This window comes from Aspergillus nomiae (genome assembly GCF_001204775.2).
Source record: "Aspergillus nomiae NRRL 13137 chromosome Unknown contig00552, whole genome shotgun sequence".
Classification (NCBI taxonomy): Eukaryota; Fungi; Ascomycota; class Eurotiomycetes; order Eurotiales; family Aspergillaceae; genus Aspergillus; species Aspergillus nomiae.
The window spans coordinates 1-18039 of NW_015378607.1; the positions used below are offsets into that span (position 1 = coordinate 1).

At 51.1% G+C, this 18039-nt stretch overlaps 5 protein-coding genes across 5 annotated transcripts; 2 read left to right on the forward strand and 3 right to left on the reverse strand.

Moving 5' to 3' along the window:
• Positions 1-1103: 1103 nt before the first annotated feature.
• On the reverse strand, positions 1104-1853 carry ANOM_010599 (putative peroxidase; the record flags this gene model as incomplete). The annotated part of the gene is made up of 1 exon (XM_015555855.1): positions 1104-1853. The coding sequence occupies one exon, from the start codon at positions 1851-1853 to the stop codon at positions 1104-1106; it is 750 nt and encodes a 249-aa protein (XP_015401643.1).
• Positions 1854-2235: 382 nt separating this feature from the next.
• On the reverse strand, positions 2236-3459 carry ANOM_010600 (alpha/beta fold hydrolase; the record flags this gene model as incomplete). The annotated part of the gene is made up of 2 exons (XM_015555856.1): positions 2236-3072; positions 3139-3459. Coding segments are annotated over 2 exons (1152 nt in total), but the record flags the coding sequence as incomplete, so codon positions are not given.
• Positions 3460-5724: 2265 nt separating this feature from the next.
• On the forward strand, positions 5725-6883 carry ANOM_010601 (carbon-nitrogen hydrolase family protein; the record flags this gene model as incomplete). The annotated part of the gene is made up of 4 exons (XM_015555857.1): positions 5725-5769; positions 5823-5911; positions 5984-6414; positions 6546-6883. 4 exons carry the CDS (start codon positions 5725-5727, stop codon positions 6881-6883), a joined length of 903 nt encoding a protein of 300 aa, XP_015401645.1.
• A 63-nt stretch (positions 6884-6946) lies between these two features.
• Positions 6947-12791, reverse strand: ANOM_010602 (uncharacterized protein; the record flags this gene model as incomplete). The annotated part of the gene is made up of 13 exons (XM_015555858.1): positions 6947-7422; positions 7473-7557; positions 7606-7822; positions 7929-8570; positions 8623-9367; positions 9434-9528; positions 9606-9675; positions 10399-10451; positions 10507-11403; positions 11474-12015; positions 12075-12140; positions 12207-12291; positions 12402-12791. 13 exons carry the CDS (start codon positions 12789-12791, stop codon positions 7254-7256), a joined length of 4056 nt encoding a protein of 1351 aa, XP_015401646.1. The 3' UTR covers positions 6947-7253.
• A 904-nt stretch (positions 12792-13695) lies between these two features.
• On the forward strand, positions 13696-17144 carry ANOM_010603 (uncharacterized protein; the record flags this gene model as incomplete). Its single annotated transcript, XM_015555859.1, has 8 exons — positions 13696-14073; positions 14132-14160; positions 14213-14939; positions 15022-15115; positions 15668-15907; positions 15961-16759; positions 16819-16999; positions 17052-17144. 8 exons carry the CDS (start codon positions 13696-13698, stop codon positions 17142-17144), a joined length of 2541 nt encoding a protein of 846 aa, XP_015401647.1.
• Positions 17145-18039: the final 895 nt, after the last annotated feature.

An 18039-nucleotide genomic window follows, 5' to 3' on the forward strand; every position in this document is an offset into this window, starting at 1 on the left:
TTTTCTCCTTTCAACTTTCGACATGACAGGGGTCAGTCACGTATCACCTATCTGCCTTATCTTCAGACCTGTCAACATACTTGGTCATCCAATTGCAGCCAGTAGAGGAACACACGTTTTAAATCCTCCGTTTCTATCGTTATCTCGTATGCGCCACAATTGTATCCAATTGATTCACAGCCATTGGCTGTGTTGGGTGGGCAAGCCACGTCAATACTATTACCTCACTAGTGGCACGGAGGACTCCAGTACCGTACTCAGTAGTACTAGAAAATACTAGTAGTAGTACTGAATCTACTGATACCTATCTGAGAATGTATGTAATAGTTTCCATTTTCTCTAGAATTTCGTCTCTGCCTTCCAGAAAAATCCGGAGAAGACCCACCGGTCTTGTTTTGGAATGTGATATACTAGTACTGCCCTACATAGTGACTACATGGCTAGCTTTAACGCTTCTATTCCCACGCTATCATAATCTCTATATAGGCTCTCTTCCTAGTATGTCCCCTCCTGTATCTCAGGTTTTTAGCTGGCATTATACATATATATTTAGTTTATCCGATCACCTTTCACACTCTGAGACGACGAAAAGAAGGACAGCCGAAGTTGAGACAAAGAAGTCTAGTTCCATCGAATGTAAACCTGCCAAGGGTCTCGAACGTTGGTCCAACATGATCCCCGCTCACCTGACAGCAACTAGTATTCTCGGTGCTACGACTGACACATGTCTCACACAGCACCCTTGATAGGTTTCTGGTATTGTAGGGAAATCTATTTCGGGGGTTGCAATTGTACTAGTTAAATGTGAGACTTTGCCTGTGCCATGTCTGCATCCATTCCAATAATGCAAGAGTGTGAACTGAGGGCCTCTCTCCTTGCATGTCCTAGCTTGGGTATCTATCATACTATATAATCATGTCCTGCAGAAACCTACATCTATAAACCCTGTCGCTAAACATTCATACAGAGCCACAGGTGGACCCTCAAAGATGACCACCCCAGATCAAAACGAACCACAGTCCCATAGTACTCAATGTCATACAAAACAGCAATAGCAAAACCCCGCCCAGTGACATCACGCAACCATAGCAAACAAACCCCACCTAGAACGGCCACGCATAATGCGAAATAGCCAAAGTCACGGCCCCAGCCTCCGGTAGATACAACTTCGTCCAACGCGGCCGCCATCCCTCGTCAAACGGCAACCGCTCCTCGCCAAAGATCGCCTGGATATACTCCTTCGGCACATGGTAGAGCCCCTTCCCGAAGACACCCATGATGCCGCCGACCTCCGCGCACGCGATGTAATGCATCCTCTTGTCCAGATCAAGCTCCGGGTTATCGCTCTTCGACTGCTCGAACCGCTTCTTGCGCAGTTTGCCCACATCCGAAATAGAAAAGGACGTCCCGTTTTCCGAAGAGGCGAGCAGTTGCTGATACAGGTCCGGGTTGAGGTGGACGTAATCGCCCAAAGCGCGGTCTTGTCGCGTAACGGAGACGTCGTGCTCGATGGCGTGGGGACGCCCCAGCTGGTCGAGGTTGAGCACGGGGTCCCCGTCTTCGTTAATTTGGCCCGCGTCGCGGAGCCCGAAATTGGCGGTCGTGCGTGGGCTGCCCGCGGGTGGGTCAACATGGTCTTGGAAGGCGATCTTCACGAGCCCGCCGGCGGTGTCGAAGCCGAGTCCGATGCGCTCCAGGGCGGCCTTGAGTTGGCTCCCGGTGATGTTCCGGCCGTCTCGCGCGATATAGCCGTGGTTTGCGAGGGAGTTGATGATTGGACATGGCGAGCGCAGGTCGTCTGCGCCGCCTCGGTGGTATTGCCCCTCGGAGAGGGTGTCGTTTTCGCTGGACATGTTGGAGTGTTGTGGGAGGTGAGGGTTGGTCATAGAAAAAGCGGCGGTGAAAAGAGAAAACCAGATTATGGGCTTCATGGTGGTTAGGCTGATGTTTATATACGCGCTGGTTTCATGTGCAGGGTGTTGATTGGAGCTCGTGTTCAGTGCAAATGATATCGGCGGCTGAATGGTTGGTCACATTCCACTCTCGCCCTGTCAGCTTTGCAGACCGTATTAGGTAAACGTGCATATTTCCAGGGTTGCTTATGACCTCTTTTGTCTTTGGCTTTCGAACTCTTCTCGCTCTGGTTGCTCACGCATTTATGTACATACGGAAGGATACAGTTGGTATACAAATAAATTAATAAGCATGATCAGACATCTAAGGATTTGTTCCAGATCAGGAAGTCCTTTCGACCAGCTCCTCCAATAACTGGTTCACCTCATCTTCATTCTCCCACATCAACACATGGCCACTGCCCTCATACACCTTCCACAGGATTCCTTTGCCAATCTCCTCATGTAGGATCTCCCCATGACGGAACGTAAGCATGCGGTCTTCCGTGCCGTGCAGAACAGCAATGCGCTCTCGCCCGACAGCATCTCCCAGCGCCTTCAGCTGCTGTGGAGACTTCTGATGAAAGTAGCACGCCACAATCTGCATCAGGAAGCCCTTCTTCGTAAAGCTATCGGGATCCTCCCGCTTCTTCAACTGGCCGGCCGCGAACCGGTCGCGCCTGGTCGGGAAGTTCTTCTTCGGATCGTCGTTCTCCGTATCGGGCTGATCGAGGAAATCCCCGCCGAAAAGTGTGTAGCCCAGGCGCGCCAACTCGACGTCCACATGCCGGGGGATGAACATGCTCGCGCGCTCGCGCAGGTTCTCCAGGAACGGGGCCGTGCGGACGAGTCGCGGGGCCGTACAGCATAGCGTGAGACTCGCCAGACGGTCGGGAATGAGCATGCCGACTTCCTGGGAGATCATGCCGCCCATACTGGCGCCGATGACATGGATCGATCGGGTGGCGGGGGCCGAGAGGTCGATCCAGCCCAGGTGACTCAGGAGATCGACGGCATCTTGCGCCATCTCCGACGTGGAGTAGTAGTTCACGGGCTTGTCGGAGCGCCCGACACCGCGATTGTCAAAGACCAAACAGGTGTATTTGGCGGCGTTCTGGTGGCCGAAATACTTGGTCTGCCGCTTCCAATCGTCGTGTGAGGCGTTCAGCCCCATGATCCACTATGATTCATCTTTAGTGCTGATGTGCAGAAAAGGGGAGGAATGTACACGAGCGGTGAAACGTACGACGAGCTTTGCAGGTCCAGTGCCGTGGATTTCATAGTACAGGTTCAAGGGGCCGCCGCGTCTGTTTTGCGCTACTGGACAGGTTCCTGAGGTGGTGGGAGAGAGATTCCACGCCACCGAGTCATACGCGGGGTGCTCCACAATCTCTGCGGCAGTCAAGGGCGCCATGGCTACGATGTTGTTGAAGTCTGCAATGTGGTGATAGCAGAGGTCATGTGTGAGCGGTGGATATCGCTTCAGTCTCACATGCCCGATAGTCTCGGCAGCGGAGCCCGAGGTTTGTCGGTGGGTCAACTTTGCTTCTTGGTATTGCAGATTACCCTATAGCATTCCCTGAGATGTTCATTCTTTCTTCTCTGACAAGAACAATGAACACTGACGATTTATGATGTCATTTTGCCTAGAATTCGCTTGTCCAGGCTAAACACCACCTCCGGATAATACGGTAATAGTTAGGTATTCATTCTAAATATAGTTGAAAAGACAGGGTAGCCTGAGGCCACCATGCAAGGGCCATCAAGTCACCTGCTGGGCTCATCTGAAATGGCGAGCTGAAAATGTGTTCTTGACTCATCACAGCCACCTTCCTCGTTCCATACGGTAGACAACTCACCATCCAGACTAGAGTCCATGCATTGACCCGATCGTGTTTCAGAATAGTGGGTATCAAATAATCCTATCCGTCCATGGACAGATAGAACGGTCAACAATAGTACTTTGTGCCCTAAGCACCTGAGCGTTCACCTGCATACCGACTCTCTATAGAGGATACGAATTAACTCTGATAAGACTCGGTGTGGTTATCCATGTGAAACGACCAACGTCCGACCCGAGCGCGAATCCTTGATTTAGACATCCATCATCTTCATACGGTAGGTTAAAGGCGAGATCGGGGCCTATTCTAGACCATCGACGGGCACGGTCTACGGAGTACGCCTGCCTCGGATAACACAAAGGGAAATAGGAGTTGACGCTATGCACACACCGTCGCTCTCGGGCCTTGCTCAAAGCCACACTTCCATGGCAACGTGGCTCGCGCTAGGGCTAAGCTATCAAAAAGAGCGAAGCAGCAGCATCTGTCCAATATCTTGAGCCACGCGCTCTCAACGATCCTCTCATTGGTGTTCACTAGCATGAAACAAAGAGGAGAATTCAGTCCAGTGAGAACCAACGTTGAGAACTGCGAACTACAGCTTGATGAAGAGCTTCTATTACATCACGAAGAACTACCAACCGAAATAAGCCCAGAATCTCAAGCTCAAACAAGACCGAAATGCCAGGATAGCCAGTACCCCAGAGTAAAGCAATCCAAAATACCATCGGCCCCGTGAACCGAACTCGAAACCGAACTCGAAACCAAACCCGAAATAGTATACAGAGTGACCGCCCCTGACTACCCTTCAGGTCCCAAAGTGATCATGGCAGCGAAGACGACCAGATGCGTTATCATACGTTATCACTCCAGCTATACGGTCTTTCAGCACGAGAACCCGTCCAAGCAGTGAGACAGAGTAACTTACGCGTCTTGAACTCTCTATATGCTGGCGGAATAGATTCCCGACATATACAGCCTAGTTTGAAAGCAAGAAACCCCGAAAATCCATCCCTGTCATATGCATAGGTACAGTCATGACATCTGCCCCTTTCGAACCCGAATCCACTAGGGACGTATTAGCCAACGCGACCGCTCACAAAGTAAGGGCGATATAGTACCTGTTCTCCGCAATCAAATCGCCGCTATCCTGGTCTCGCCACCCGAGACAATTGTTCAAGGACAAATTGGTCATCCGGAACTGGCCGTCCAGAGTACTGCAATTGCCTATCAGGAATGGCTCAGGTGTCGGCGGTCGAGTAGCGCGCCGTGCGGATCCGATCGGGGTCGACGAGTCCCTTTTGGCAGGCCAACCCGCAAAGGCAGCTGGCCGTGGTCGTAATGGGAACTCAAGGAATAAGGGCGAGCAACTGCGGTGCAGGTTTATGGTTGCGAGTTGTGCTGGTTGTAGATTCGCTGGTGGTTGAGCAGCGGCTAGGGCTGCAACGTACACTACTATAAGGGTCAGAGTCTGATACATTGCGCTGGACTGAGACGGAGGGAACTGCAAGAGAAGAGAGAAGATTGGGAATGCTAGTGAACAGGATATACCAGGGCCCCAGGTGGTTATTTATACAGCCAGCCGTTTGTGATATGTTGCACCATGGGCCAAAGCTATTAAGCTTCTACATATTCTTGTATACGTCCTCTTCTTTATCAAACGGGCTAGGGCAACGGGCAACAATTGATCTACATGTATCATAGACGCATATTATAGCTCTATTGCGAAATTGACGAAGTGATGGATAGACGGCGCAAGTAGTAACTCCCTATATACGGCGAAGATGCATGAGGTCTACATAGGGTTGATATACCCCAACTTCCTCGGAGAACCTCCTCCAACTAACCCCACCGGTCCAGATCCTCCTCCATCATGACTCCAACTTATATCAACACCTCTTCTTCGTCTACTACCTCTTCTTCTTCGTCACCTCCTTCTTCACGACTCCTCATTGCAAGATACTAATCATCGCACCAATCACCAATCCCCCAAAATGGCACCAATCCACCGCATAGCCGTAATCCAATGGCACATCAAAGTACCGAACCCCACCATCACGAAGAAAAGAAACCCTACATCTAACCTCCCAAGGACCTGGCCATGGACGAGAACCACCAAAAGGCATGCACCTACATCCGCGAAGCAGCCTCCCAAGGCGTCAAACTAGCCGTTCTCCCAGAGTACACTGCCCTCCCTTATTCAAACAACACCCTCCAAACCAACCAACCAAACTAACCAAAAGAAAACAAAAGGTACCATCTAAACGCCTTCCCCCCAACAAACCCGCTCTACCTGCCGCAGACTGACTCCCAGATAACCACCAAATACCTCCAATCCTACCAAGCCCTCGCCAAGGAGCTCAACATCTGCATCGTCCCGGGTACAATCGTCGAAAACCACTCCTCCACCAGTACGACTACCAGTACCGATTCCACCGACCCCATCCTCTACAACACAGCCTACTTCATCTCCAACGACGGCAGCATCCTCGCCTCCTACCGGAAAAAGAACATCTGGCACCCGGAACGCCCCTACCTGACTTCTTCGGCGTCGGATCCACACGTTGCCTTCGATACCCCCATCGGCAAGGTCGGGCTGCTTATCTGCTGGGACTTGGCCTTTCCGGAGGCGTTTAGGGAGTTGATCGCTGCCGGGGCGGAGATGATTGTTGTTCCTACGTTTTGTATGTTCTCTCCCTTCCTCCCTCCCTTCCTCCCTCTCTCTCTCTCTGTGTGTGTATTTATTTGGGTATTGTGGTTGTCGGTTGTCGGGTTGTTTGGAGGCTGGGACTTGGTTAATGGTAGGCCTTGACAGGGACGAAAAACGATGCCTCAGCTGCGCTCCGGGCGAGGAATCCCGACTGCGAGAAGCTGTTTCTGGAGTCGGTGCTGACGGCGAGGTGTTTTGAGAATACCTGTGGGGTTGTGTTTGCGAATGCGGCGGGGCAGACGGAGGGGGATGGGTTTTTGGGATTATCCAGGGTGACGATGCCGGGGGTCGGGGTTGTAGGGTCTCTGGGGTGGGAGGAAGGCGTTTGTGTGGTGGATGTTGATATGGGGTTGGTTCGCGATGCGGAGGAGAATTATCGGGTCAGGGAGGATCTGGGGAGGGAAGGGTGGTATTATTCTTATCGGCATCAGGGGCGGGATTAGATTTTATATATCTATGGTGGGACTCAGGTTATGAGAGTCGGACCTAAGGAAAGCTCTATTCGATTTTAGAACTGTATATACATATACTGTACAACCCACTAGACTAAACTGCTCTGTATTCTAAGAACGAACAACAATCATTAGGCAATACAAATTCGTGAGATGAATCTTGTCCACTTGACATCCGAGAATGGGCTCCGTGGGAAAAACGCTCGTATCAGGACATATAGCATAAGGCATGGGGCATAGCTGCGAGCAACGACAAAGTAATCCCTCCCAAAAGGCGAACCAGCTGAAGCGAGACCGACGAAAGACTGAAATCGTATCTAAAACCAGGATTCTCGAACACATCGGACACCATTCGAAAAGATTACTGGACTTGGCTGACAATCTCGCTGGCGCGGGACAGACTCTCCACCATCTGTTGGCACTCCTTGCGCCTCCGCACCGTGTAGTCGCTTTCCTTGAGGAGCTCGTCCAGTTCGCCGTTGCGGTACATGTTCTCGAGGAGTTCGCGCTGCATCTCATCCTTGGTGAATCTAGAAGACATTAGTCGGAGGGAGCTGGGATAGGGCACGGAGACACATACTGGACAAGCATGTACATAATGGCCTTCGGGACCATGTCGATCATGGTCCGCTTCACGATGTTAAAGTAAGACGTGATGAGAAGTTCTGCTTATCATTAGTGCTTGTTCCCGGTACGCCAGACACTACACATACTGATAACTTCAACTTCGGTGCTCTCGCGCTCCGACAAGGAGGCCGACGCCTTCAGGGTTGGCGGTGGGGGCTCCATGGCCGCCATCTTCTTCTTGTTCTTCGAAGCCCAGAAGCTGCCGAAGAAGCCAGAGCCGCTGCTGCTTTCCGCATTGCCGAGATCGACCGACGGGCTGTTCGACCGGGGGGGAGGAAGAGGTTTGCCCGTCTTCGGGTCAACCTGAGTAGCTTACTGCCGGCTTGGCGCTCATTCACAATAGTCATGGCCTGCCCAAGTCAGTATCTAAGAACTAGCGCGCATAATCAAAACCAGATGGTATACGTACGCGGTGTCCGTTCAGGAAATCAGGGTGACCGGTGTTGATGTAGCACGCCTCCATGTTGATCAAGTCGCGAACAATCTTGTTGGTCGGCTCCATGCACTTCTTGAAGAAGCTGATGACCACGGCGTGGAACTTCTCCTTCAGCATGGGATACCTGCGGAACAACTGCTTGTTCAGGAGCTGTCCTAGGATGCGGACCAGTTCGTCATAGACCAAGGAGATACACTTCGTGCTGGGGTCCTCAAGCCTCTTGATCTGCTGCTTGACGATCAACTCGAAGGCAGTGGTTCCAACGAAAAGCGCAGGCGATGAACCCGAAGAGTTGTAGAGAATCGTCCGGATATCAATATCCTTAACCTGGTCGAAAGGATCCACCGCCTTGATACCGTTGGAGTAGAGTTCGTGGAACACGAAGCTGATACGAGCACCGCCGGACAACTCAATGCTGGACAGCTCCTGGTTATTACCCTCCAGCACCGTGCGATATTCATTGCTGAACTCTGTAATGATGTTCAGGATGATGTTAGCGCTATTGCCGAGCATGGAGTCTCCCAGCTGCGCAAGTTCGGCGGAGTACTTCTGAAGGGAGGACGAAATCCGCGCTTTGATATCGGGCAGGGTTTGCTTGATGTGCATCATAAGGATCTACGAACAGTTAGCAACCTGGATTGCCCCCATCCCCACCGGGCGAACGTACCAAGTTCAGCTTCCGCGCCAGATACGGCGTTCCACAGTACGAAGACTTGTTCCGATAGGCCTTGTGGCTCTCGAAGAAGTTCTTCTCATGCTCTAGAGCGTACGAGATGGGTCTCTTGTTCTCAATATCACGTTGACCTCGGTTGACCACTGGCACATAACCCAGGCGCAACGGGATAATCCTGCCCGCAAGAATATCCACGACGTCGGTTCCCTCGTCCATCAGATCGACCTTGGTCAAGACACCAATTGTACGCTGACCCTCCGGGTCGACTTCCCGTGCCAGCTTCAAACCATCGGAGTTGGCAAGATCTTGGTTGGCCGCGGTGACCGCAAGGATGATCGCGTTAGGTTTGCTGATGTACTTCAGAACCATATCCCTGATTTGCTTCTCAATGTCCTTGGGCTGGTCACCGACGGGGACCTTAGTCAAACCGGGCAAGTCGACCAGTGTGAGGGTCAGGACGTTGGGCGAGTAGATACGGAGGTTGATAGGCGCAGGGGAGATACCGGCATTGCGACCGACCTTCGACTCCGTTTCGCGCACAATCTCCTCGCGAATCTTGTTGAAATCGTAGAACTTCTGGCCGGGAATGTGCAGGAACTCTCCGTACTCATCCAGATTGGCGGCGCTATCCGTCGTATCCAACTTCTCCTCCTTAACTCCATTCGATTGAGCTGCGGGTTTGTTGATAAGCTGAAGAATGAGGGGTCTCCGAGTGACAATTCCGGACCCACGGGGGAGGCTAAGATGAGGTGAAGCCGTCAGTCACCTGCGTCGAATTCCCACCAGCACAGCAATAGTCACTTACAAATCCCGTCCGACAATATTCTCTAACACCGAACTCTTACCACTGGACTGTGAACCGACGACAGCAATCTGAGGCAAGTCGATGGGGTTGTGAACCTAAACAGAACAGGCGGTGTCAGTCGCGGCGAGGGGTTGAGAGAACAGAAGCGTCCTGAGAGCTTGATAATACGTACTCCGACTGTCGCGAAGACATCCTGGAGCTTATTGACCAGCGAGATCAAGCTCGGATCGTTGACATTTATTCTGTTTCCATCCGTCAGTCAATCCATACTGTCGGATATAGAGCACGAGGGGCCAGGGGCTGCGCACGAGGTCGGGCTTGCCATGGCTGGCAGCGAAGGCAAGAGACAGTCGCTCCAAAGGAAGAGGAAAATCTAAAGAGCGGAAAAAAAGGGGTAGAACAGAGAAGAATGAATATATTTGGGCAGGTAGACTGTATTATCCGACTTGCGGAGGTGGAAGTGGGAAGAGGAGAGAGCGGGAAGGTTGAGCGGCCAAGTGGTTGACTTTCGCTTGCGGTCCAGAATTCAATAAATCCAACGATAACCAGCGATAAGAACCGAAGTCCAGTTGTGTATACCCAACCACCCACGTTTGGTCAGGGACAACAGATGTCTGGCGTTCAAAGTGAGTTTTATGAGTGACTTTGCAACAGAGACTGTCCTTATTGTCAAGGTTATGACAGCGCAGAAAGCAGAGGTCATAAAAAGGTCACGATACCCAATAAGGCGGCCGCGTCATGTGCTATTGGCCACCCAAAGGCGGCCAAACAATGCTGCCTAAGTGATGAAGAGGAACAACAGTTACGATCAGGCAATCGATTCAGTGGCTGATGAATTCTCACAAAAGCTAAAACAGAAATAAACTGCACGAACTACAGAACATGGGAATTTGTTATGCTACAGGCAACCGAACAGTCCGGCCCGTCTGTCAACGTCCTCTCTATGTCCACCTACATCCATTTACTCATCCGACACCGACGCGAATCGCTCTGACATGGTCTGAAGAACCTTCTCGTACTGCAGTCGCTGAGTTAGCACCAATGTAGGTAGAACAAGGAAGATGACTACGAACCTTCTCTGAGACCTCTTGTTGGTTCTCCGGAACCTCGAACTTCATGCTCCGCAGGGCAGTCTGGATGTCGGCAGTGGCTTCGCGAACCTTGGACCAGTTTTGACCCTGAGCAATAGCTTTTTGCGCTTCATCGTGGTAGCCCATGAAGGCCTTCATCATATATTCTGTCTTCCACAGAGGGCAGAACTGATCGTAGTCACTGTATCCGTTTTGCTGAAGGAAATCATCCTTCACCATGGCAGCCACATCCAATGCGATCTTATCAGAATCACCCAGAGCGGCCTTACCGACCAGCTGCACGACCTGGTCGAGTTCTTCGGACTTGGTCAACAGCTCACGGATCTGGTCACGCAGGCGGGGGAAGTCGGGGTAGTCCTTCTCGTAGAACTTGTCCAAGACGGTCGTGTACTTGCTGTAGGACATCGAAGTGTTGACGGAAGGGAAATGCTTTCGCTGGGCCAGCTTCTTGTCGAGACCCCAGAACACTTGGACAATACCGAGGGTACTAGTAGTGACAGGGTCCGAGAAATCACCACCAGGAGGACTGACGGCACCGACGATACTGACACTGCCGACTCTCTCGGGGCTTCCCAGAGCAACACTCTTTCCAGCACGTTCATAGAAGGAAGCAAGCTTGGCACCCAGGTAGGCGGGGAAACCCTGGTCTGCAGGCATCTCTCCCAGACGACCGGAAAGTTCACGAAGCGCCTCGGCCCAACGAGAACTGGAATCGGCCATCATAGCCACGTTCTTACCCTGGTCACGGAAGTACTCCGCAATGGTGATACCGGTGTAAATGGAGGCCTCACGCGCGGCGACAGGCATGTTGGAAGTATTGGCGATCAGGCATGTACGCTTCATGATAGGCTCTTTGCGACCATCGATCTCGATCGAAAGCTTTAAGGGGCGATTATCAGATTAGCACCGAAGAAATCATGGCGGGAGCAGGTGAGGTAGAATCGCATACCTCGGGGAAGTCCATCAACACTTCAGCCATCTCGTTACCACGCTCACCACAACCAACGTAGACGATGATATCACTGTTGGAGAACTTGGACACGGACTGCGAAATGACAGTCTTACCACATCCAAAAGCACCCGGAATACAGACAGTACCACCCTGCACACTAGGGAACAGAGAGTCCAGCACTCTCTGGCCGACGATGAAGGGTGCGTCGGATGGAACCTTCTCGTTGACAGGTCTGGGCACACGAACAGGCCATGTCTGCATCATACCAAACTCGGTCTTCTTGCCGTCAAATTCGATCTCCAACAGCTTCTCCTCGACTGTGTAGCTTCCAGCCTCTGCGATCCGGGTAATGGTACCCCGAGCGCGGGGCGGGAGAAGGATTTTATGGTCGCTCATCAAGCTGTTCTCGAACACGGAACCCCAGACGTCACCTCCCGTGATGTGGTCGCCCACCTTGTATTGACCGGGCGTGAAGTCCCACTTCTTCTCGCGATCCAGCGCGTTCACAGTAATACCACGGGGGATGTAGATTCCTTTGGCTGGTGGTAGATCGCTTTCAGGGGGCGTTGGATACCGTCGTAGATCGTTTCCATCAAACCAGGACCCAGTTCCACCGCTAGGGGCTTACCCGTCCTCTCGACAGGGTCGCCGACCGTCACACCATCTGCGGAGTTGGAGCGATGTTAGACTGTCAATCCGAGTCGGGCGCAAAATGGATGCGAAAGCGTACCAGTTTCCTCGTAGACTTGAATGGTGGCCTTATCGCCATCGAGACGGATAACTTCACCGACGAGCTGATCTTTGCCGACACGACACTGGATTCAGGGGACAACTTTAGCACAATCGAAAGCCAACTCCGATGAGGGAAGTACAACCCATCGCAAAAGTGAGACTAGGGTTCATGCCGATGGCGGGGTGGGACAACATACCAATCGTACATGGCACAGCCGATCATGTTCTCGGCCACGACGACGGGACCGGAGACAGAGAAGACGGAGCCATGGTGGGCCTCAGCTTGAGGGCCCTTTCCGGAGGGGGCCATAATGCGAATAGCCGGAGGGTGAACAGATGAGGAGGAGGGAGAAGGATTGAAGGTGGTGGTAGGGGTCGGGAAGGAACTGGAGCTGGAGCTGGAGCTGGAAGACGGGGAAGTGGGTGAGTCGGGGAGCGGTGGCAGTTGGTCGATGCCCGTGGGCGGTGATGACGACGATAACAACAATGGTTGGTCACTCCCACCACCACTACTGCAGCTGGCCTCTATCAGATCCAGCAAGGAGGGCCGTGTTTTCAACCGACGCACGCCTAAGCCTAACATTCGGCGGTGCTGTGGTGTTACATGCAAGTGCCTGATGGAAGGGTGGGATTTATTTGACGATCGCCCAACTTCGTTAGCTCCGTCGGATCAATCGATGAGGCGCTGCGAAGAGTTCCTCAGCACCCCGTGTCTAGGCTCCATAAATGGATAGGTTACGGAGTACTCACTGGGTCTAGTGTTCTTTCAAGGACTGGTCATATGCACAGACACGGGCTCGAGTATTCATCAAGTGGACGGAACTTAAGTTGTTGGTCATAGTTTCTCAGTGGGTATTCTTCTGGCCGCCCAGAAACTATGCACGGGACGTAGAAATTACTATGCTGACGATTTCGCTAACAAAGGAACGGTATACAATAATTAACTTGATCTGGAGACCAGCTATAATTCGGAAACCTCAACTTCCGAGTGCTGACATAGCTATGATATTCAAGTACAGAGATGACCTGTGATCCGCAGATCTGTACTGGTCAACCTGTAACATATCGTGTATGTCCCTTGTAAAGCTTCCTGCTGGACAAACAAAGTGCCGGCAAGCGGATCAAGGGTCCATGGATCAACATCGGCTATCTTGTGGTTCAACGTCTTGATATACCGGGACACGTGAAGGCGGATCAGCGAGTAATGGGATAGGACCGCCATGGAGCATAGATGTGCGGGGAAGTGCAGCATCCGAGGCTTGCATTAGAGATCATGATTAAGAATACTTATTCAGGGATGACTGCTACCTCGTGGTGTCATTTATTTATAAAGTAGGTGCACCCCTCTATAAACAGACCGACATGCAGGCTGCTGCAGGTGTAACTGGTCTACCCATATTTACCTGAGTTGCCATCGGATTTGATACATATTGTGTGCTTCGCGACGTTTCTTTAGCATCATTTCATCAGTACTGGGTATCATCAATATGGCCCAACAGAGGAGCACGAATGCAAAGATTTACAAATGCTGGGGCTATACGTTCGAATGGATCGACGGCCTTCACTCTCCAGTGGAGCAGTTGCACTCCATCATGCTCAACTATGACAAACTTGTAGATGAGTGTCTTGATCGCCTGGATGAGATCTCACCCCCAGGAAGTGCCCGTGCAAAGAGCACAGGGAGCCCCGACGCTCGAACACCGAAGAGAGACCTCTACTCTCTGCTGGAGAAGCACGCAAAAGACGATCCAAAGCTCGACGAACTGTGGTCTGAGGTCAACACCGTCCCGGACTGGGTCGAGTGGGAACAAATTAAACGGGGTCAAGAAGTGTTCTTCCGCTATGGAACACCGATTCTCAATGTAGTAAGTCGGCGCATGGTTCAACTGTTCTAGCGCGTAGTCCCACTCATGGAGTTCATAGCTCGGCTTTCAAAGCCTCCTCGGCGGAATGTTCGTCTCCTGAAAAAGGAATACCTGAGTTAGGACTGACATGCTAGTGTAGGGGTTCCCCCCGAGTTGTTGAGACCTTGGCCCGGACTGGAGGTTTCTCGGCGGACGTTGTACGGCGCAGGCTGCTGGAAACTCTACAGCACATCCTTCAGGTGTCCCTATCATTGGACTCGATAAAGCCTGGGGGTAAAGGTCATATCTCCTCCGTCCGAGTCCGGTTGTTACATGGATCGGTCCGTCGTAGGGTGCTGAGCCTTGTCAAATACAGACCCGAGTACTACGACATCAAGAAATACGGGATTCCTATTAACGACTTGGATTGCATTGGAACTATCCACACGTTCTCAACGAGTGTGGTCTTCCTTGGGCTTCCACGACAAGGTATCTTTTTGAGGAACCAGGAAATTGACGATTATATTGCCCTTTGGAGACTTGTCGCGTATTACATGGGCACACCAACGGAGTGCTTCGAGACAACGGCTCGGGCACGAGCGATGATGGAGTCGATCTCGGTGTCAGAGTTAGGCCCAACCGATACTGGTAGGATACTGGCGCAGAACATCATTATTGGCCTCGAAAACACAGCCCCCACATATGCGTCGAAGGAATACCTTGAGGCTATGGCGAGAAAACTCAACGGTGACGAGCTATCTGATAGACTTGACCTTCCGCGTCCCTCTTTATACTACCAAGCACTCGTGTATGGGCATTGTATAATGGTCATGGCCACGTGCTATGGAATTCGAGTGTTTCCGATGCTCGATCAAGCTTTCATTAAGGTAGACTTTGTCCTGATTATCCTCTGTTTGTGGAGGTGTCCCAGAAAACAACCCCATTCACCCATGTATTGACCATGTCTAGTTACGTCGCAAACTCTATTATAGCCTCATTATGGACAAGAAAGATGGACTAGGAGGCGAAAGTTTCTTCGAATTCAAATACGTACCGTTTTACAGTCGCACAACGCGTTTAGGGAGACGCAGGGTGTCCCAACCGGCATGGTGCGGTGTAGAGACTCTGGGACAGCTAGGTCTTCTCACTGCGCTCCTTGCTGGAGTGGCCCTGTTTTGCGGGGCTATTTATGGATTCAGGGTGCTGGCCCCCATTGTTGTTCCGGCTGCATTCATCCCAGAGGTTTATTGAAGAAACGGTGCGGCCAATGTTCTGTCAAGGGGAATTTACTGGGTCTACTGTATCCATTCTCGTCTCATGATAATGATAGCGACTAGTTCCTTATATCTGAATATGGAAACAGGTCTCGTGTGCCTGGAGAGATAGCAAACCTTTTTAATAGGTCCAGGAACCAACCTTGAAGGTCTTCAGGATGATCTAGACAAGATCTTCAGCATCTTCAGTACATGGTCCACTTATTGAGTCCTTGTTCGGCTGGGTCACGCCACAATGACGCCATAGAAGAAAGAAACATTAAATAACCTCAAGAACTAATCGGTTTTCCTGCATGAAAATTTAGATTCAATTTCAACTGATCCGTTAACTCTAACCCGAGGACTTATCATGGTCGATGATGGTATCGTCGTGCCGTTGGTGGGCGCCTTACAAGCTTGCGTCTCCGTTCTGCTGACCATGAGCTACGGGGTCGCAGCGCAAAGGCTACGATTAATTCAGGAGCACTCAATCAATGATATGGCTGGACTAGGAGTGAAGCTGTTTCTCCCCGCTTTAATCATCATCAATCTAGGCGAACAGCTGCAATTAGGAAATGCGTTGAACTACATCCCCGTTCTCAGTACTGCTCCCCCGAACCATCTCGGAAATTGATAATAACCTCTGCATTGCCAGTTTGGTCCATTCTTTACACCAGTGTCTCGATTGGCCTAGCATATTTCGTCTCCAAGGGACTGAAGCTCCCGCACTGGGTGACGCCTGCCTGCGCATTCAACAACACGACATCCCTGCCGCTCCTCTTGCTGCAATCGCTGGAAAGCGTGGGCAGTCTAAAGCCGCTTATTAAGGACGGTGACACCGAGTCTGAGGCTATTTCTCGTGCCCAGAGCTACTTTCTACTCTGCGCTGTAGTTAGTAAAACGATCGGTTACGTCGTTGGTCCCAAGCTACTCCAGCACGGCAACGAGTCCACCGATTCGGAGAATCAAGAAGCAGACGACACAGATCCCGAAACGCAAAATGGCACCGCTGAACACCACGTCGACGAGGAGACATCCCTTCTTCCCCAGCGAGCGCACAAAGCCCGCCGCAACATCTCCAACAGTATCCGGCACGGAACCCAGCGCATTTCATCCATGTTCCCCAAGCGCATCCGACAGAGACTTATGGCCCCGTTTGAGTCCCCCTTTGCCGATGTTGCGATCGGCTGTACCGTGATCGGTGTGGTTCTGGGTCTGGTGCCGCAGTTGCATAAAGCGTTCTTCAATAAATACGAGGACGGCGGGATCTTCAACGCTTGGCTGACGTCGAGTGTCAAGAATATTGGCAAGTTGTTCACGACGTTCCAGATCTTTGTGGTGGGATGTAAGCTGGGCGTCAGCTTTGAGAAGATGAAAACTAGTGGTGATTCGGGGCGAATACCTCTGGAGGCGATTGGGACGATTTTTCTCGTTCGTTTAGTGATATGGCCTGCGTAGGTTTTCTGGGATTGGGGTCGCATGACTGCGAGATGCTAACGAATGATATATATAGACTCAGTATCTCCGTTATATATGGCTTGGCTAAGAATACCAATATTGTGTTAACTGATCCTATTCTCTGGTTCAGTTTGATGCTCATGCCGGCTGGACCTCCGGCATTGGTGATATCCGGATTGGCCGAGTTGGCTCAGATTTCGGAGCTGGAGAAGATGGCTATTGCCAAATCGTTGTCTGTAAGTCAGGAAATATGTGGGCCCGCCCAAGGTTTCTTGCTAATCATTGCAGGCGATGTACGTGTTATCGCCATTTGTATGCTTCAGCATCACGGGCGCTCTAAAAGCATCTCAAGCGGCACTGGAGCAGAGGAACTCCACATAGATGTGGTGCTTTGGGATTATACGAATTTTAGAATTATATGTATATATATGAAACAATATACGGTAGACCGTTTTAAGGAGAGTGTATTAAGTAGTATTTCAACATCATGTCCAAAATCACGCTTAGACAGTATTCCAATTCGTCTCCATCGCCTTCGTTCAACATCATCAGCTTGATCGGATTTCTCGCCTTAATCAAGTGCGGGCGAGTACATTACTTCTTTACAAAGAATCAGTGATGTATAACACAGGATAACCTATAGCTATACTTACTCCGCAGTTCTTGCACTGGCAGTTCTGGCCACAAGTGCAACTCTGGGGGCCGGAGCAGCCACAGGTATTTCCGCAATCACAGCCCATAGTGGCGTATCAGGTAGCTTTGTAGAAAGTATACGTGAGTTGCAGAGGTATATAGTAGATGTGCACAAGATTATAGCATGAAGTTGATCTTGAATAACCTCATGTTGTTAGCGTGGTTCGCCCAATTTATATAACCCGCAGGATGTGGGGAAACCGAGACAGCATCATAATGAGGTCAGAGACCATGGTAATTTTTATTTTTTGGGGTCATACTTTTTACGATGTTGAACCGTTCATACGATTGGCTCCATTTCATCGCTTGTCGTTGTGTCGGCCGAGGTTCAGTTTCCTATTTGTGGTACATTAACCATGGATGGCTTGTAGGGTTACTAGTTTAGTATGCTAACGTCGCGTCTAGAACTCCAACAGTATGGGGAGATGATCGGGTAGTTCGGAGATCCTGTTTGATACACAAGTACTCCGTACTCCGTACTAGTATGGTAGACACAATCTTCGTTCCGGAAACGTCCTTTGCTAACGGTCCTCTTAGATTTACGGAGTATAGAACTAAACTAGACCGCTTTACACTGTATGGG